Source organism: Aedes albopictus, chromosome 1 (genome assembly GCF_035046485.1).
Source record: "Aedes albopictus strain Foshan chromosome 1, AalbF5, whole genome shotgun sequence".
Classification (NCBI taxonomy): Eukaryota; Metazoa; Arthropoda; class Insecta; order Diptera; family Culicidae; genus Aedes; species Aedes albopictus.
The window spans coordinates 20,293,138-20,315,376 of record NC_085136.1 but is presented as its reverse complement, the minus strand read 5'-3'; the positions used below and the strand labels follow the sequence as shown (position 1 = coordinate 20,315,376).

The following is a 22,239-nucleotide window of genomic DNA, read 5'->3' as shown; positions in this document are numbered from 1 at the left end:
ATTCCTTCAAAAATTAATGCAAAACCTTTTTCGAAAATAAAATCTGCAAGGATTCTTCAAGAAGTTTGTCTAAAAGTTTACTAAGAGATTCATTCTATAATCCCTGCAAGAAATTTCCAAAGAATCAATTGGATTATAATTAAACAAAATCCTTTTATCCTACAGAAGAAATTAAATAAATTAAACTTAATTAATTAAATCAAACTTTTAGATGGACTTCTGTAGGAGTTCTGTAGGAATTCTCTCGAAAAATCCTTCTGGACTTCCTCTAACGAATTTTTCAATATCCATCAACTCTAGGAGTTTTCTCAAGAGTTCCTTCAGGAATTTCTGCTAGTATTCCTCTGGGCACTTTTCAAAAAATTTCTATTCCGATTTTTGATAAGACTCCTTCAAAATTCTTTCAAGAAAGCTTTTGAAAAATCAATCAAAAAGTTTCCATCAAGCCTCTGAGTCAAGTATTTCTCCAGAAATTATGATTGATTCCACCAGAATTAACGTTATTTTTTGATATAATCCATGGTCACTTCTAACAAATATACAAAAATAAGAAACAGAACAAAAAGCGATTCATTCCTGTTTTAAAAGGGATGAAAATGGGAGTTTTAAAAGGGAGAAAACAAATAACTTCTCCAGAAGTTTCTCCGCGGATTCATCCTATGACTATTTTGCCACTTTCTACAGGAATTCTTTAAGAATGCCTAGAAGCGACCTTTAAGTGATAAATGCAAGGCTAGGATTTCATAGAAGATAATCATCGGGAATTTTCCAGAAATCGCTTCAAGAATTTATACGGGTATTTTTCCAAGGATTTCTTGAATAATTCTTCAAAAAAATCGTTTGGAAACTATCACAAGATTATTTCAGAATTTCTTCAAGGATCGTGTTAGAAACTCCTGCGAAGATTTCATCATTCGGATAAAGCATTCCTTGCTAAATTTATTTAATAACTTCTCCAAAACTTAGTTTTGGGATTTTTCCAGGAATCGATCTAGGAATACTTCTAAGGTTATTCAAAATTCTAAAGGAATTCCTTCAAAGAAGCCTTTAGAAATTGCTCCCAAACTTTACAGGAATTTTTGCAGAGATTTCCTTAGTAGTTTATCCAATAAATTCTCTTGCGATTTCTCCGAAGATTCGTTCAGATTTATTCGAGTATTCTATTAGAATTTCTGCAATTGATTTCATTCATTCATTCTTAAACTGATTTTCCCAGGTATTTTACAAATAATTTTGTACAAGAAATCTTTCGGGATCCTTTCATGCAAAGATTTCTTCGTGTATTTATTTATTTACTCCTGCAAGAGTTTTCCGGAGATTCTTACACAAATTCCTCCAAAACATTCTATAGGAATTCCTCCGGAGGATGCATTGAGTGTTTTGCTAGATTTTTTTTAGAAATTCCTCTAATAAACCTATTTAAGGATTCATGAATTCCTCCAATGAATACCTTAGAAACTCAAATTATAAAATATAGGAATGCTTTAAATTCTCACAGAAGTTCTCCAAGAAATTCTATTGGAATTTCTTCAAATATTTTTAGGAAATTGTTTGTGATCTCTTCTGGTAATAATCTTAATTATTTAGATTTTTTTTAGGTAATTCTCTTGAGATTTTTCTCGGTCGTTTCGTTGTAAAATCTTGGATTTTTTTTAAATTAACAAAAATGTATATCATAGAGCTTCAAAGTAATAACAGACGCTATTCCATAAAGAGTTATCAGAAGAAATTTACAGAGGAATGACCAAACGAATTTTCTGAGCAATTACCGAAGAAGCTTAAATTTATAAACGAATTGACTAATTAATTTTCAAAGTATGTGTCGAATGAATTTCGACATTGAATTATTGGAAGAATTACAAAAGTAATTGCCAGGTATATTTTCAAAGGGACTGCTGATGAAACTTTCAAAGAAATTGCTGAAATCCCGCTATAAATGTCCAAAGCAATTGCCCAAAGAATTTCATAAAGTGATGTTAAAGATATTTTCAAAAAAACTAACCTTATTCAACTTCGAATATTATTACTGAGAAATTTCCAAAAGAGTTATCGCACCAGATTTCAAAGGAAGTGCCAAAATAGTATTCAAAAACATTTGCAAAAAAAAACCTTAAGAATAATTTTATAGGAATTTTCGTATCAAATCCAATCGAAGCATTTCCCAAGAATTTGCCGAAAAAACTCCGCCAAAAGTTTTTTGAAAATTTTTTATCAGGTAACTCACAGAAAACTCGCCGAATGAATCAATTCCCGTAGGGGTTGGCATAGAAGTTTTCAGAAAAGTGTTGAAGTTATTCCCAAAGTAATTACCAGAGGTTCTCCCAAACGAATTGTAAAAAAAAAAATCAGTGAAAAATTGCAGACAGCATTCCAATGAAATTCCCGTAGAAATTAAAATCTGAAGAAGTTCATAGAAATAAAAATCTAAAGCCATTTTTGTAGCATTGCCGAGAATTAGTTGAAGAAGTTTCCAAAGGAATTGTCTTATTATTAATCAGAAGTATACTGCCCCCACTCGCATAACAGTCCCATTTGCAAAAAGTAGGAATTGAGAAAACGGCATTTGAAGTTTGAAAACTTGTTTCCATATAAAATTTTGAAAATTCGCCAAAATTTTAAAAATATTTCCATCATCTCGAAACTTTCACAGATTGCTTTGCACATGAATATATAACTGTAAAAATTGTTACAATCACTACAAAGTTGTTCAGTTTTGTGTTACGTAACACAAAAATCCATTATGGGACTGTTATGCGGGTACTTTTGATATGGGACGCTCATAACTTGGTATTTTTTTCACACATTGACATAAAAATTCTTAATTTTTATTGGTGTTTTTGGAAGTACATAAAAAATGATGACTATTCATAACGTTAACTCAAAAGTGATGAAAAGTCAAATGGGACTGTTATGCGAGTGGGGGCAGTATAGCCAACGGAAATTTTCGGAGCAATTACAGAATGAATTTCCAAATTAATGTGCAAAGATATTCCTTAACGAATTTGTACACTAGACCGGCCCACATTTGTATGAGACGAAAAAAAAGTTTTCAAAACTCACGGGGCACCCTCTAGAATTGTGCTTTTGGATGAGAAGAACAATCTGTGAAAGATTCAGCTCAATCGGTTTAAAAATGAGCTAGCGCAAATGAGTTGAAGGTTTGTATGGGATGTTCAGTCGACATATATGGGAAATTGGATGACCTCCAGTCTCTGATACGGCACGTTGGTTTGGCGAGTTCGATTTGGCTCAGGTAGTTGAGACCCTAAGGTACAACTTTGTAGAAGACCATACCATGATAAAACTTAATTTAGTTACGGTTTCAGCTAATGAAAGCAGAGTGAGTGTAGAATTAGCATCCAAAGTTAAAATACACATAAATAAAAATTAAAAAAAAAAAAAATAAAAAATAATGAAGGCAGAGTGAGGACATCTTCCCCCGTTTACTCTCGGTTGTTACATGCAGCACGTGTTTGCCGTTCGAAACCTACACACTACATCATAGGCGGCTATGTTGTCCTTCATTATTTCCATTGCTCACGCACGTGGATTTCGACGATATTTCGACTGAACATCCCGTACAAACCTTCAACTCATTTGCGCCAGCTCATTTTTCAACCGACTGAGCTGAATCTTTCACAGATTGTTCTTCTCATCCAAAAGCACAATTCTAGAGGGTGCCCGAAGAATTTTTCGACATTTTTGTATTTGGGCCAGTCTATTGTACACGGGTTTCCGAATTAACTACTGAAAAAGATAAAAAAAAAAATCCGAAGAAATACTTCAGAAATTTTAATAAATAATGTAAAAATTCACACAGAAATTCCTACATAAATTCTACTGGAATTCGTCAATAAATCCCTTTAGCAATTCTTCTTAGGATTTCATAAAAAAAAATCTATTGATACCTTCAATGGTTTTTTAGCGATAACACCAGTTTCGTCTGGATTTCCTTCACGAAACTTCTAAGAAATGTTTCAAACGATTTCATCAAGCATATTTTTCCAAGTGCGGAACTCCAAGAACACTTTCTGAGATGTCTTTTACGATTCATCTGGGAAATACTTCAGGGACTTCTTTAGGTACAAATTCCTTCAAGATTTCCTTCGAAAGTTGCTACACTTATTCCTTAGGAAACTTCTCCTTCATTTCTGAAGAAATTTCTTCAGTATTATGTAGTCCCAAGAACTTCATAAAGAGTTTCTTAAAAATTTCTACAAACGATTCCTTTGGAGCTACCCCACATGTTTCTTCAGCATTTTTTTTTCGGAGGAATACTTTAGAAATTCCTTCAATTTTTTTTAGAAACTTCTTCAAGGGTTCTTTTTGCACTGCCTCATACGATTTTTCTTGAAGTCCTTTCAAGGATTTCTTAAGAATTTGTTCAAGCCTTTATTTAGTTATATCTGCAGGGATTTCCTCAAAAATTCCTCTAATGAATGCTGTAGGAAATCATCCAAAGATTCCTTAGGCAATGTTTTCAAGTCCTCTTTCACAATTCGTTCAAGAATCTTTAAAGAAATTTCAATAAAGATTTAATCTTTTTCTCCTATGATTTTTTCAAGTTACGTATAAAGATTCGTTCATGGATTTCTCAAAGTTTTCTTTCGGATAACCCTACAAGGATGAACACATTCATCCCCAATGAATTACTGCACAAATTTTCTCAGGCGGTCTTACAGAAATTCACCCAAGGCCTCCTGCAGAAATTCCTCCAAGGAAATATATAGGAATTCTTTTGAAGATTTTTTTTTTATTTGCACAAAAAATTTGGAATTCTTTGGAATTTCCGTCATTGATATCTTTGATAAATTATCTAGGCATTTCATAATTAGTTCTTTCAAAAATCCCTTTGCTTGAAAAATTTCTTCAGGAATCCTTTAATAGTACTGTAGTAATCCTTCAAGAATATTATCGAATATACCTCCCAAATCAACCCAATGATTCTTTCCTAACACACCTTAGAATAATTTATCTAGGCAATTCTTCAAGGGTTCCTTTAGAAATTTCTACAAAAATTCCTACAGATATTTCTACAAGAATTCCTTCGGGAATTCATTCAAATTTCCTATAGAAAATATCCCAAGGATCCATTCGGGTATGACTCCAAGCATGATCTCAAAAAATCATCAAAGATATTGTCCATGAGGAACTCCTGCAAGATTCCTGCTTGAAGAAATCTCTAACATCATTCTTGGAGAAATTCCGTCAGGTCCGTCAGGATTTCTTGAAGGGCTTCATGAACGATTCCGAAGAGGTATTTTAGAACGACTGCTTGAAGAAATTCCTACAAAAAAATCTCAAAGGAATTCCTGTAGGATTTCTTGATAACTTTTCGAAGAAATTCCTTAAGAAATGTCAGGAGGAGTTCCTGAAGGAATCATTGTAAGTATTCGTAAACCAATGCCTAGAAAAATTTCTTAAGAAATTCCTGAAAAAAGTTCTGAAGCAAATCATAGAGGATTTTTTGTAGAAGTCTTTGAAGTAACTGCTAGATAAATCGAAAAAGATATTCTTGCCCGAAGGAATTCCCGCAGAAATCCTTTGAGGACGTGACATGTGTTCAGTTCTTAATCTTGATAAATAGGGCCCCTGAATTTCAGCTGCTACCTTAAGCTTAATAAACAGCTATGTTTGGCTCTGTTGTTAGGATATCAGGGATGTTTTCGAAATGCTCATGAATTTTACTTCCATATCGGTACTGGATATCGTAAATTCAATCTTGATTTAACACATTTTTTTCTTGTATTTTGGGGCTCCTGCAGGTGCAAAGAGTGGTCATCAAAGTAATATAAACTAAACTAACTATACTACATGAATATAGTGTGTACATTTATAATTGTTAATAATAGAACTTCAAAATAGCCATCTGTGTTCCCCATTCCATAAACTCATGATAACCACGAAGAGGCCCCTACATACCTATCAGCAGATCGGCAAGTATTGAACTTATACTTATAGGAATCTTTCGCTAATCACAGAACTTTATTCAAACTGGGCCCCTAATTTCATGGGGCCTCCAAATCAGGGATATTTTATAACACTAGACCTGCCCTGATTGGGAGGCCCCCTGAATTTGGGGGCCCGGTGCGGACCGCACCCTCCGCACCCCCCTTGCTACGCCACTGTGTTCCACCCTATATCGTACCGCCAGTTGGTCACTGTGCGTGTACCCATCGTCGACCCTCCAGTCTGAGGGTTTAAACTCGGGCTTTTTTTTTATTATTTTTTTCACCTTCGTTCGCGATATCCACATTCAGTCTTGCCATGGCTTCGAGTAGTGCCCAGCCTTTCGCGTTAGTCGATCGACTACCCCACTCAATTGCCCAGGCGTTGAAGTCTCCGCCGATGACCACGAGACTCAATCCTACTAGCGCACTAACGCATCCAGCATTGCTGAGAACTGGTGCATCGGCCACCTGGATGAGGCATAACAACTACAGTAATACACCCCATTGATCTTTGCTATTGCGAAGCCCTCGTGCGACCTGGAAATTATTTCCTGGATCGGGAAACGACCGGTGGTACAGATCGCCGGGGGGTTCGGAATCTCCCACGTGGTTTGTGGATAGCCCCTGGGGCCCTGTCTCTAGCGTTAGTCGAGCGGCTACCCCTTGATAACGAATCTAGCATAAACGAGAACTGGTGCAACGGCCACCAGGGCAGGGCATAACAGCTGCAGTACTACACCCGTTGATTTTCGCTATTGCCAAGCCCTCGTTCGACCGATTGTACAGATCGCCGCTAGATTGACCTTAGTCACTACCTTAGTTCCCATTGTTGGGAGGGATGCGGTATGGATCCGATATCATACCTCCAGTTCACTTGACAAAAACGTTTGCTCTGATTGATGATTCAGCCGATATAATCGTTCGTCAGTCGTACCCGATGCTAAAACTTTAATCTAGCACCGTACAAACGCTTGCTGTGAACGTCAGCTTTTGCTGCATATCTTGCAGACTGACAACACATTTGCTGCCAAATTCGGCACTGGTTTCTTTACGAATCGTTCTTACGCCGCAGGGGTTGATATTGTCGCTCCGCGCCGCTGTGGAATACTCCTTCATCTCTCGCGCTTCGTGGTCCATGATTCACCTTCACGTCTTGAAGAATTTTTGTTTTCATCGCATCTGCACCATCGGGGTCCAGTATTTGGGTAATCCCATCAATAACAACGAAGCCAGTCACTCATCAGCTATAGGAAATTGTTTTTGGCTAGTTTGTAGTTTGCACAGAAGAGAGCATCTACGTTGAACGGAAGCTTGTACTCTCGTAATTCTCCAACCGTATCGACCTTAACTGCTGCAACAAACCAATCTTTCGATAAATTCCATCGTCTTGAAATGCACACTTCAACTTGTTTCAGAGTCTTCTGGTGCGTCCTTCGCATCCATGGCCAGGCCATAGTTGGTCGTTTCGATAGTTAAACAAATTGTTGATAATGCCCACATCTGGATATCTTCATCGACGTCTTGACCTTCCTTCGACATTGTTGCGCATCGGAAGCCTTCCCGTATTAACGCCATTTTCTTGACACGTAATTCTCCTGGCCTTTCGGCTTTTCGATCACCAGAGATACGTCGCTACCGCCAGTCGCACGAACCACTCTTGGTGTAGAGTAACTCCTATTTTTGATCCAAACGGAACTCTATACCAGCACCGGCATCTCCAGATCATCTTCTGTCAGCGTCTGAGAACATAAAGGGTGTCCCGACTCAAATTGCACCACGGAAAATAGTGTATAACTTTTGATTACATGTATCAAAATGGCTAATTTTTTAATTAGCAACAGTATATTATGTGTAGATGATGACATACAAATTTCATCAAAATCGGTTAAGTATTGACGGAGATATCTCCGACGGGAGAATATTAGATTTTTGGAATCTTGTACACTCATTCTGAAAATGGTTCAGGCTATTACTTGACTATTAGTATGTCAAAACGTCTGAAAATTTGTCTATAAGTTTCCAACATAATACATATTAAGTGGTAAAATTTTCATCAAAATCAATTGAATACTTATTTTTATAAAATTCAAAACTCAAACCACTCCAGAGTGAATTTTAGGCACTTCTTCACAATTTTAAGGTCCGTTTGCACTATTTCAACTATAAAACTGTCAATACTGCTGCGATTCTCAATAAAACTTCACAGTGTTAACCTAATATAATAACATGATTTCAATCAAATTTTGAGCCATTTCGGCTTAACACTTTCAAAGTTAGAAAACTTTGAATGTCACAATACAATAAAACAATTTTGCATATGGGTCATTCCATATGAAGTGACCGAGAAAATGTGAAAACTTGCAACCGACCATCACGGATTTGAACCAAATTTGGTTGAAACATTTGTTTAGATGGAAAAAGAAAAAATCCAAATTTTGGTGCCGATCGGATCACCCCTCGGCCCGTGGCAGCACCCCTCGTTTTGGCCGATATGAAAATTATCCTCTCTTTCTTTTATTTTTATCATTGAAACGATTGCACTTACACATTTTCGACCTTCGGCTTTTTTAAAGGAAATCGTTCAGGGAATCCAGAAAAAAATATTATTTTCTTGGTACAGTGTTGCCAGATATCATATTTTTCAATTTTAAAACTAAAAATCGATTTTTCTCAAAATACGTATATTTTGATTTTAAAAATTTTGATTCCATCGTGTTTATCAGACGTTTTTCTATCGAAAAAGCTTAACTCTCCAAAGTAATTTGCGTCGTTCCTGAGATATAACGTTTTTAAGAAAAAATATTCATTTTTTTCATATAAAGTATCATATAAAATCAGGTGCAGTTTATAAATTCCGTAAAAAAAACATTGTTCGATGCCATATAATCACGTTTTGTGCTGATTTGAACAATATCGAGTATAAAAAGGATTAAAAAATGTTACAGTGTTGCCAGTTCATCAATTATGAGTCTATCGTAATGGACTAGCATAACCTGTTGAACTAAAAAAATGTATCTGAGATTGAGATCATCAATTTTAAACAAATTTCATATATTTTAACATTATCTGAACAGAAGTGCTGCCAAATATGCAATATTTATTGTAGAAATCTTAATTTTACTAGAACATTAGTATAAAATCTAATTAACAAGCCAAAAGTATTTTTTTTATTAAGGTTTAGTACATTTGGCAACATCGACGTAAAATATATTCAGGAAAACATTTGATGAGTGTATTGATAAGCAACAGTGCTGAAAATGTAATTTCGATATAACTACATTCAATGACCCACAGCTAATTTCAGAAGCTGAACCTGATAATATGGAATATGATAAAATATAAAGTATGATATCCTTTGGAATTAGATAATATTAGATACTACGCATCGTCGCGCAACTGGTAGCTCAGACTTCAGTATTTTTAGTTTATATTCGAAGGTCCAACTCCTTATAAAAATCCCTGTAAAAATATCATTTGATTGATTTTTACGGCAGTGTTGCCAAGTATGCTAGTATTTAGCGGAAACGCAAACAATAGGTGCGGGTATTGCGTTTACTCTTACTGGATTGCCGAATAATAGATCATGTCTTTTATTGACCCAGGCAGAGAAGTGAAGAACAGTGTTGGGTATTGTGTTGTCTATTGATGTGGTATGAGTTTTTGTTTGTTCTTCGTGGCGAAGAATGAACAAAAATTTCTGAGTGAAATGGATTAGTGGCGTTTGCTCCCTGGAGCCTACTTTTCTTAGGATTTTTTGCATGGAAAAGAGATCGGTTGTACGCGAATGTTAATTCCGATAAATCAAATCGATTGTTCGATCAATTATAGATGACTCCCAGATCGACAATGTATAGTATCATATTAAGGATCGGTATATTCGCCTCACTCCATTCATATTCACTCCTTTTTGCTGAATCGAATCGAGAAAGATGCAGCAAACGGATTGTCGTGATCAAGCACGTAACCCCATCACCAGTGGAAAGCCATGCGCAAGTTGCTTGACATGGATATTCGTTGCCGTTCGTCGCAGTTTTGATCGCAAGCGAATGAATGAATGGCGAATGGTGAAGAATGCTGGTGAGTGATCGAAGTGGCTGCTGTCGTCGCTGATAAGCAAACACACAAACTAAAGCGACAACCGTTCGCTGCGATTAACCATGGAGTAGCAATTATGAATTGTGTTGCCATCTATGCTCATACTCATACAGTGTTGCCAAATGTGCTCGTTATGTATAAAAACAGAAATCATTTATTTTTATTTGGTGCTATCTATTTACGAAAGCTTTTGTGTAAATTAGATGTTTACAATAAAAATGACATGTGTGGCAACACTTCCATCTACAACATCGTTGAAATGAAAGAAATGACAATTGAAATGCATTTTACAATAGATACATTTTATATTTTAACAATTTATCCTCATCTTTTCCAATAAACCAATTTTTTTATTGCTAACTATCAAACTAACAATAACTGTCAATTATCGGGTCATTTTGTCAGATAGGACCATAAACAAGAAAACACAGACAAACAGACGTAACATTGGAAAAAAATCCAACGACCACGGTCTTAACGATCTTTTTAAACCTTTATAGTTGTAGCTTTCACAACCAGAGGTGCGCACATCATTTTTCTAAGCGTTAGACGTTTCACCTAGTGTGAACTAGGCGATGGATTTTCGCGAATTTTTTTCTAGGTGTTACGTCTGTTTGTCTGTGAAGAAAAGGTCAACAGCAGGGTCGTTAGAGAAGATGTGTATTGTTTTTATCCTGTTCACACATCTTGCAACACACATGGTGCGCATTTTCAGAATAACCTGTACATTGTCAAACACTTGAAGGTTAGGTTTCATGGTATAGTAAAAAAGGTAAACTGGCAACACTGTCACATTTTTTTAAATCCTTTTTATACTCGATATTGTTCAAATCAGCACAAAACGTGATTATATGGCATCGAACAATGTTTTTTTACGGAATTCATAAACTGCACCTGATTTTATATGATACTTTATATGAAAAAAATGAATATTTTTTCTTAAAAACGCTATATCTCAGGAACGACGCAAATTACTTTGGAGAGTTAAGCTTTTTCGATAGAAAAACGTCTGATAAACACGATGGAATCAAAATTTTTAAAATCAAAATATACGTATTTTGAGAAAAATCGATTTTTAGTTTTAAAATTGAAAAATATGATATCTGGCAACACTGTACCAAGAAAATAATATTTTTTTCTGGATTCCCTGAACGATTTCCTTTAAAAAAGCCGAAGGTCGAAAATGTGTAAGTGCAATCGTTTCAATGATAAAAATAAAAGAAAGAGAGGATAATTTTCATATCGGCCAAAACGAGGGGCGCTGCCACGGGCCGAGGGGTGATCCGATCGGCACCAAAATTTGGATTTTTTCTTTTTCCATCTAAACAAATGTTTCAGCCAAATTTGGATCAAATCCGTGATGGTCGATTGCAAGCGGTCGGTCACTTGGCGTGGAATGACCCATATTACGAATTTGGGCTACATATACGACCACAACTTTTTATCCGTTTGACCAAATCGAATGAAATTTTAATACAATATTTCTATATACATACGCCAACTACAGAAAAAATTTCATTGTAATCGGTTCAGTATTTCTAACTTAAGCATTACATATACTTAAAATAATTATTATTTTTATTCCTTGTTTGTACAAGATTCACAAAATTTAAATTTCTCGCGTCAGAGATATCTCCGTCAATACTAAACCGATTCTGATGAAATTTTGATGGCATCATCTACACATAATAAACAGTTGCTGGTTGAAAAATCAGCCATTTTGATACATGCAATCAAAAGTTGTACACTATTTTCCGTGGTGCATTTTCAGTCGGGACACCTTTTATTTACGACTAATGAGTTCTGATTAGTTAGTTTTGATCTTCGAATTTTCGCTATGGCAGACGTTTTGGGCCCAAGTAAAATACGTCTGTTCGGTTTGAACGGTGGAAACTGAATGAAAAGTTTTGTCGGCTACCCTAATTAACAAACTTCAGTTGCTTAAGTCGTCATGGATTACTTGATGCTAACAGAAACGTCTTGATGAAACCCCTCTAGACCCTCGTGAGACCACAGAAATTTCTATTAAATTTCCTGAAACTCCTCAGGAATCCCTTTTGAAACCCCTTGAAGCTCCCTGAAACCCACTGAAACTCCTCGAAAGTCCATTAAACTATCGCGTATATCCTCTAAAACCCTTTGCAACGCTTTACAGCTAATCAATACCCTGTTTCCCGAGACTCTCAGAAACATAACGGGAATTCCCCTGAAATCATGGGAAACCCTCTGAAACCTTATAAAACCCACTAAAACATCTTGAAACCGTTCTGTAACACCTTTGGAGCCCCCTGTAGCTCTCTTGAAAGCCCTTGAAGTCCCCTGAAACGCTATGCAACGACTTAACATTCCTCTGAAATCCTCTGAAAGCCTCATCAAATCTCTTAGCCACTCACTCATTTTAAACTCATCTGCAACCTTCAAATATAGGTATATATTGATTCCATTTGTATACTAAATCCATTTAGATTAAAATTCCATTCGAGCGCCCTCGATACATTATCTAATAAAAAGAGATTTGGGTGCACATTCCATTGCTGTTGCACTGCATTTCTTTATCTTTGGACATTTATTAACAGCTCTCTGAGTTATCTGTCCTTCGATTTCTCGTTTTTACTAGTCACCTACTCGCTCCCGTTCCATCAGCATGGATTGGGTCGATCTGGGGCAATGAGAAAGCGGACTTTTTGGCTAGAATGACTGACATTTACGAGCGTCAAGTTGCTTCCGATGATTTTATTGCTTTGGCTCGTTAATGTGATCAGCTGGCTATACAAATTGATATACGCAGACATGGGTAGATGGCTACACTTCATCATTCCACAGCTATCGAAGAAACCATTTTCAAAGTATTGGAGTAGCAAATTCATACGTTAAGGCCCCTTAGCGTGTCAGCTCAAATTTTGCTCTTCTTATTTGATTCTTATTCCAAACAGTCATCAAGCACGATAGTAGTTGTGTAGCCTTTCTATACCAATTCCATAAACAAACAAACAAAAATAGCACCTTTTTGTCTCGGTACCTCCAATGTAAACATTTCGAGAATATGAATCATTTGAAAGCAACTCAAGTAGTAAACTACTCTACTTCAATGGATAACAAGGAAACATATCCAAATGTCACGAAAAATGTTAGATTTTTTATGTAACAAGCTAGAAATGATCGAATTATTTTGGTACGCTCTCCCACTGTTTATGTTTGCTGCAACAGCAGTGGTGGCGGACCGCTTGGTGAAGATTTCGTAAATTATAATGCTTTGCTTATTTCACTAACAATTGTGGTAAAAAAGTTAAAAAATAATCACCCCAAAAATTATTTTTGATTTTATGACGCATAACCAATGTGTTTGACTGGATTTTTTTAATTGATTTCGATCAATTTCATTGATGCTTTGGCCAGCAGGATCGACATCACTGCGTGCAATGATCGATGATTGTGCGCGCCAAAAGACATCACCGCGCTGCCGCCGTCGTCGTTGGTACTGCGGTGGGTGGTAAACACCGCCAACCACATTTTTAGTGCGGTCGAAACAAATCGTTAAAAATTTCTACTTTCGAGTGAAATAATGCTTAGTAATCGTGATTACTTGGAAAGAGGCTTTTATTTGAACTAGTGTGAATACATTTTTATGCCGAATATCTCGCGTGAAATTGATTATTTTATAGAATAAGATAAGTGTCGATTTTTTACAAATATGTATTGGTGCAATGTTGTGTAAGGTTGATTTAGATCAATGATTTTGAAGAAGCCATTTTGCGATGACACGCTAAGGGGCCTTAATTTGCTAAAACATTCAGGAAAAAAAAAATGCACAGAGTCGAAGCATTAATGCAAAATTATCAGGGACCATACTTTGAGTATAATTAGCATATTCATAGTATGAAGAATATTGCTAGGAATTCAACAAGCATATTGCAAGGAATTTTGTAAGGATTTCAATAACAGACAGTCCGGCAATAATCTTATCAAGAAGCAATAAATCCAAGAATAGCCTTCTACAATCGCTGATTACTTTACTCATCCATTTGTAGTCTTGGTTTGTATTAGTATTTGTGATAAGCTTCTAGTAATGACCGATAGATAGCGCTAGTGTTTATTTTATTGCTATGAGGGTTATGAGGTACTATCTTAATGTTTCAGACTATAGAAGCCCGTGGCAATGAACTGAAAGTAAACTCTTTTTAGAATGAACTATAATCATTGTTCCACCCACGAAATTAAGAGTTTTACACTAAATTTCATTTACTAATATTCCCAATATTCCCATTATTCTCCCAACAGACGTGGCAAACCGCTCTACCTGAGCGAGGATCGCTTCAACCTGCTGGAGTCGCAGTGGCTGTCGCACCGATTTGCTCACACCAAACACACCTGGGTGTGGCACCGGGATTCGCTATAAGATCTGGATCTTGATTAGTTTGTTTTCCATCCAGAATGGATGGCTGGCGCAGTAGGTAGGTATGTTTGACTCTGTTTGTGTTGCGTCTCTGTTACTATGAGTGTTAAAAAGTGTGTTTAAAACACACAACGTGTGAGCAGGAACGAGCAAATCGCGGAAGTGTTATTTAAACTCTGTAAATTGATAAGGCGAATAATGTTAGATAAGTGTGAAACAAATTACTACCCAACAATACTATTGAAACCATTACACAACAAACCCCTTTTCTGGAAAACCGTTTCTCCTGCTTTGTGATACTTGTAACTGTTATCGATATCGGTAGGCTTACGTCAGTAACTATATTAATAGCCTGGAACAAATCTCCCCTCATATTATTAAATAATGTAATTACTACTCTTACTAGGCGATGAAATCAAACTGTGTAAACTAGGTTACAATAACACCTATATAAGCGCCGTATGTAAATGCATACATAAAACATATGTAACAACCAATATATTTGTTCGAAAACGTTTAAACCACACATGTTAAACCGGACTGTCGTCTCTCGAATGGAACTACCCCCCGTATGTTTTGTTTTTCCCCACTGTCGTTTCTAGGTTTATGTATTATTTTAGATCTTCTTTAAGTTTGTTTAGTTTGCTCAAGTTTGAACAACACCAATACTTTGGAGATAGAGTGAGTGGCGCAATCGCTGCCGGGTTGATTCAAAATCGGGAATGTTCACCAATTGGCCAATTGGTCAAATGGGGTACCCCCGACGAAAACCACAAGTAAAGAAGTGTTTGCCTTAATAGGGATCTACTACTGCTAAGCCGCGGGGACGTGTTGTACAGTTGTGTATTATCGTATAGCTACGAATGATGAAATAGCAAATAGTGTTTTTTTTTCAATTCAATTAATCTTTAATAGGACTCAACAAATTGTTTGCTTTGGGCAAGAAAAAGAAGGAGAATAAAGGTAAGGAGGTGAGGTTTCAAGTGCGCGTGGAAGAGGGATTGTCCCATTTGGAAGTGAAACGGACAAAAGTGAGGTAGGCAGGAAACCAATAAACTAGCAAGTAGAAATTCAATAAATTAATTTCATGATATATTATGAATCAAAAAAATATGCTGATCGTTATAAATTCGAAAGAAATAATTCCCTTAAGTGTACCCAAGAGCTGCTTGTCGAAATGCTGCTTCCACCTTTCAATCACTTCATGTCCATACATCAAGAGAGTTGGGTTTTGAAGTGACGATATATGAATTAGGCGCCGAATTTTGCGCCAAGAGTGGGCTACACAGGTTTCAAGAAAGTTTAAAGGAAAACCAAAAAATAAAGTGAAAGAGCACTGGACACAGTTGCAGACTAGAGGTTTAAGGGGTGGCTATGTTTAGAAAGTTCCAGAAGTTCAAGGTGGTTGGAGAGTCAGAGGGATTTACTGGGGTTTTAGGAGGTGATCCCTCGAAGGATGAGGAGAAAAAATTGGGTTGAGATGGGTTCGGTTGAGGCGGGTCAAAATAGTTTTCTGAATGGTATATTTCAAAGGGATGCGTCTGAAAATAGAAGGTAGGTTAAGGAGGATGAATAGAAACCAAAGAAGTTTCATAGGGAGGGCGATCATTATTTTTTTTTAGCATTACATACTGAACAGCAATTCCTGTTTCCACATTTGCCAGATCGTTCTGTATTTGGTCCACCCATCGTGCACGCCACCCTCCAGGTTTTCTTGTACCACCTGGATCTCTTGCGAACACCAGCTTTGTAGGGTTGTTTCCCACATTCTCATAACATGCCCTGTCCATCGCATCCTTCCAGCTTTTGCGACCTTCCGGATGCTATGTTCGCCCTTCTTGCAATAATGTCCATGTCATCCGCGAAACAGACAAATTGGTTGGATTTCGGGAAAATTGTACCCCAGCTGTTGAGCCCGGCTCGTCGCATAACACCTTCCAGGGCGATATTGAATCGCAGGCAAGAGATTCCATCACGTTGTCGCAGTCCCCGGCGAGATTTGAACGAACTAGACAGATCGCCCGAAACCCTCACGAAGAGTTTTTTACACCGTCCGTCGTCCAGGATTTTCCACAGCTCTATGCGATCGATACTGTCGTACCCCGGCTTAAAGTCGATGAACTGGTGGTGCGTTGGGATCTGGTATTCGCGACATTTTTTGAGGATTTGCCGCACGATGAAGATCTGGTCCGAGCGGCCATCGACGAAGCCGGCTTGATAACACTTTGTAGGCGGCATTCAAAATTGTGACCGCTCGGAAGTTCTTACACTTCAACTTGATACCCTTCTTGTAGATTACCCCTTCCTTCCACTCCTCCGGTAGCTGTTTGGTCTCCCAGATCCGGACTGTCACCCGGTGCAGACAGGTGGCCACCTTTTCCGGGCCCATCTTGATGAGTTCAGCTCCGATACCATTCTTACCAGCAGACTTGTTGTTCTTGAGTTACTGGATAGCATCCTCAACTTCCCTCAACGTGAGAGTTGGCTCGATGTATTAACGCTCGATCTGTATTAACGAGATTTTTAGCCCTAGACTATTTTAACTCGGAATTCACGCTTTACTTCCCTTCCGTGCTTTAACCATAAAACCAGATCCGCTCCACAGGTTCTTTGTTGCTCCCTGCTGTACTGACGTAGTCATTTCTCCCACTACTTTGGTACTCCATGTCTGTGCTCCCCGCATCATTCAGGTGTTCGTCGTAGTGCTGCTTCCACCTTTCGATCACGTCCGTCCATCAAGATGCTACCGTACTTATCCCTAACCCCTGTCGCACATCTTTAACATGTCTGAGACTTCCTTTTACTACCACTTCAAATCTTCCTGGCCCATTTGTATCCGTTTAAACGTCCCTGAATCCCATTTTACTCCCTTACATCCTCTTTTGCTCCCACTACCAGTCAACTCCGAATACCCCATTTGGAAAAAAAATCCCTGGGTCACCTTTCAATCCTTTTCATTATATCTCCATGAGCCCCTGCCTCTAGAGCCGGCCTTTTGATACCCATCCTCCTAAAACTCCGAGAGAATGTTCAAGACCCTTGTTGCCCCTTGCTCGTATGACCATCTTAATTGCTTCTGAGATCCTCATCCGCGCCCTTGATGTCTGGACCCTTTTGCCCCCCTCTTAGTTTTTTTTCTAAAATTCTTTGGAAACTCTCTTGGCCCCGTATCTCAACCCCCTAGATCCCCCTCCCCCCAACAAGAGGTAAAATTTTTCTCAGAATTTACGTATTGTTTCAATTTATGCACCCCTAGCTTAGTTCATATAAAACCCTAATTATTCCACCTAGCAATTATGGTGCCTTTCTCGTGCCTTCAAAAATGAATATCACACTTTCATACGTTTAATAGAAATCCATTTCATGGCATCAGAGATTATATTGTTTATCTGACTTTTGATTTTTGAGCCTTAAACTCTTGAAAAACAACAGCAATCTTGAATTTTGAGCCGTCATTTTGGAAGTCCGGCAGCTTTTAAATTCTGGTCACCATTTTTGGACTCCAGACTTCTTACCCATACCAGATACACCCATATTGAATGGTTTAAGAGCCCAAAACTCCATTAAACAGCAGTCATTTTGATTTTTGAGTCGCCATATTGAATATTCTGGTCGCTATTTTTAACTCCGGTTGTCTTCCCCATACCAAATATACCCATATTGTACGGTTTTAAAGCCTAAACCTCTATTAAACAGCCGCCATCTTGAATTTTGAGACGCCATCTTGAACATTTTGGTCATCATCTGTGATATTTTAATCGTCATTTTTGGACTCCAGACTTCTTCCCAATACCAGATATGCCCATATTGCATGGTTTAGAGCCTAAAACTCCTTTAAACAGAAGCCATTTTGAATTTTGAGCTGCCATCTTGGATTTTAAACCGTCATCTTGAATATTCTGGATGTCATTTTTGGAGTCCAGACTTCTCCCCCATATCAAATATATCCATATTGCATAGTTTCAGGTCACAAAACTCCATTAAACAGTCGTTATCTTGAATTTTGAGACGCCATCTTGCATATTTTGGTCGCCATCTTGGATATTTTAATCGTCGTTTTGGAACTCCAGACATCTTTCCAATAGCAAATACACACATATTGCATGGTTTTAGAGCCTAAAACTCCATTAAATAGCCACCATCTTGATTGTAGAACCGCCGTCTTGGATTTCAACCCGACATCTTGGATTTTAGACCACCATCTTGGATATTCTGGTCGTTATTTTTGGATTCCAGATTTCTCCCACATACCAAATATACCCACATTGCATGGTTTTATAGCCTAAAACTCTATTGAACAGCCGCCATCTTGAATATTAGGCTATCATCTTGAATTTTGGTCCGACATCGTGAAATTTCTGGTCTCTAGTGTTCATTTTCGCACAGAATTCGTCAACCATACTAAAGGTTACACAAATCGTCGCAGTTTGACGTGTCGCATGATGGGGATTGATTCAGTTTTATATACGGCCAGTTCCACAGATGCTGGTCCGAATCACTGAAATGGCCATAACTCCGGAACGATGCGGTAAAATTCCAGTTCGATTCGAGCTATAATCCGAAAATCGCCAATGGAAAGCCTTAAAAATAAGTGAACTTATTTTGCGCACAGACATACATACATACACACATACAAACATCATCTCAATTCGTCGAACTGAGTTGATTGGTAGATGTGACTTGACCTCTGAGCCTTTTATCGAAAATTCGTTTTTTGAGTGAACATATAGCCCTTCAGTATACTTCGGTGTACGAGAAAGGCAAAAAGGTTCCAGTGTACCACAGTTTCATGATAAGCCTATCATTACATCGATCGATGGACGAAAGACCTTTAATCAAATGACAGTTGGCCGAATGACAAATAGCCGACAATCCGACAAGATAGGTGGATGAAAAAGATGCCGAATTGTGTAGAAAGAACTACCTATGATCAAAATAAGATAGAATCACTTCAGCCTGGCCAAGCATTTCAATAGGATCTATCTGCAAAATACTTTTTGCTAATTGCTTAGAGCTTTAGTTGAACCGATCGTCATTTAATCTGTACAGAAAAAATCTTTCAAAAACTGAGGAAAAGTTATTGAAATCTTTTGTCTGGAACATGTATTCGTTTGGGGTTTTCGGGGATGGCAAGGCATTTTCATGGGTGTTGACATACCAGTTGTTCTAAAAGCTGAACTTGGATGTGGGTTACGTTTATATGTATTCGTTTAGCCTTCGTCAAGAATATCAAAAGGTGTTTTATATTTTGAGACATTCAGGGTCGTCCAAACTGCTCTATAAGGAAGTCCTTCAAATCTACAAGAAAAACTTTATGTGTTTTCGCCACAAATAATAGTATTGCATTATCTGCTGGGATCCGCGAAGCTCTTGAAACCTTAAATGTTATTTATAGACACTACAGGGGTATTCCAGGTAAGCCAAACTACCTTGGAGTTCAGGACTTCAGGTATACACTCGTAACGGTATCCATATCTGTTATACTGAGTTCCGCTGCATAATACACCGCAGTTACTGGAGCAATCTGAAGTGTCTACTTTTTTTATTATAAATCTTTGGGACGTTGAGGGTCGTCCAAACTGTTCAATAATGAAGTCCTTCAAATATACATGAAGAACTTTATGTGTTTTCACCATAAATAATAGTATAGCATAATCTGCTGCGATCCGTGAAGCTCTGGAACTCTCAAATGTCATTTAGAGACACTATGGGAATGTTCCAGGTCAGCCAAACTGTCTGTGAGTTCAGAACCTTAGGTCTACACTCGTTACATCAGCTAAATCTGTCATACTGAGTAATGTTTCATAATCAATCGCGGTGACTGGACCAATCTGAAGTCTACTATATATTATTATGCATCTTTGGGACATCGAGGGTCGTCCAAACTATCCTGAAGTTTAGCTCTTGATAGTAACAGTAGTTATTTTCAAAATGAACTTTTAACTTTAATCTGTAATCCCCCTGGCATATCATGAGTCATTTCAAGATAGTTTTGAGATATTCCAGATCAACAACACTACTCCGGAGACCATAGCTTCAGGTATACACTTGTGATAATAACTTTTGCCACTACGTTAAGTAGTGTTACATAATCCACTGTACTTACCAAAGCAGTTAGAGGAACAATAAACGTTGTTATACATTTTTGGGATATTATGGGCTTCCTTACTGTTATGAAGCTTAGTTGATAAAAACAACCACTGTAACTTTCTGAAGACTTACTGAACATGATAGATTACAAATCGTAGCTTTTAATGAAAGAAGTTACCGCTACACCCGAAGACTTTAGGATCTAAACTCAAGAACATTTTGGATGGCCTAGGATATCCCGACTGATCTGATATTCTCTATTAACCTTTTAGCAGACTTACTGGACATGATAGATTACATCGTAGCTTTGTATAATCAAAGAAGTTTCCGTTACACCCGTAAACTTAAACTCAAGAATAGTTTGGATGACCTAGGATATCCAGAAAAAAAATCTTCATAATATTCTACCGGTTGCCCATCTTCGGGACAATGTCCGGACATTGTCCCGAAGATGGGCAACATCGCGCCCGAAACCGGTCGACAGAAAAGGTAATTTTTAAATCCTTGACGATTGTAAGAACGATAAGTGTTATGTCTTGTCTCGCGTCGCGTCTTCTAGGGATTTTACGGGGGTTAATTCAGGGGATCTTTAGGACTTGTTTTAGGGGCGTTTTAGAGGATCTCTAGGAGTTTTAAGAGGTTCAACGGGGTTTAGAAGAGTTATGACGCTGTTTTAAGCGTTTCAGGAGTGTTTGGAGATGTTTCAGAGGTGCTCGAAAGATTTCTGGAGGTTTCGGAGTGTTTTAGATCGTTTTGGGGAGTTTTAGGAGATTTCAAGGAATTTAAGAATGTCTCACGGTGGCGTTTGATGGGGGTTTTAGAGGGTTTTTGGGGTTCTCATGGGGCTTTTCAGAGGAATCTCGGGGGTTTCAGGGTTTTTTTAGCGGCATTCTAAAGGCCCTGAAAGAGTTTCAAGAAGCTTTAGGGCGTTTCAGGATTTAGCTCTCAAGTGCTACCGACAGAGTTTCAGAGGTATTTTCAGGGGTGTTTTAGAGCATCTCAGGGAGACTCGAGGAGTTTCAAAAAATTCAAGGGATTTTCAGGGGGGGATCTTTTTTTTTTTGAAGCTTTTAAGGGGCGTTTTAGAGCAGTTTAGGGAGTTTCAGGGCGATTGAGGGTATCTTTTGAGGTTTTTAGGGACGTTGGAGGGTCTTGTAAGGGTTCATGGGATTTTTGGCTGTTTTAGGGGCGTTTGGGGAGGGATGGGCATATTAGTAAAAAACTATCAGGTTTCAGGATTTTTTTAGTCTGGGATTTCAGTCTGAATGAGGAGCCTTTGGGGCCTTTTCAGGGGATCTCAAGATGTTTCAAGGGACTCGAAGGGATTTCAGAGGGGGTGTGAAGTGAGGCGTTTTAGGAGTATTTTGGTGTATTTCAGGGGCTCTGGAAAGATTTCAGGGAGTTTTAGCGTGCTTTAGATCGTTTTAGGGGGTTTCAGGAGACTACAAAGGGTTTACGAAGGTCTCGCGGGCGTTTAATGAGTTCCAGAAGGATCTCAGAGGGTTTCAGTCGTTTTAGGATGTCTCAGGGATAATCAGGAGTGTTTTAGGAGCGTTATAGAGGGATTTTTAGAGGAGGAGATGTTCAGTGCGGTTTTGATGCTTTCAAGCAGAATTATAGAGCATCTTCGGGGTTTTCAGGGCGTTTCAGGGGATGTCTCGAAGTCTTCAAGGACGCTCTAGAGGTTCTCATGTTGAGATTCAAGGGATT

At 37.9% G+C, this 22,239-nt stretch overlaps 1 protein-coding gene across 1 annotated transcript in view; it reads left to right on the top strand.

Moving 5' to 3' along the window:
• The window catches only part of LOC109433612 (E3 ubiquitin-protein ligase Ubr3), a 229,740-nt gene extending 214,775 nt beyond the window's left edge, over positions 1-14,965 (top strand). The window contains exon 12 of the mRNA XM_029861117.2: positions 14,325-14,965. Coding sequence (XP_029716977.1) covers positions 14,325-14,442 — 118 coding nt within the window. The 3' untranslated portion in view covers positions 14,443-14,965. The remainder of the gene's footprint in view (positions 1-14,324) is intronic.
• The last annotated feature ends 7,274 nt before the right edge of the window (positions 14,966-22,239 follow it).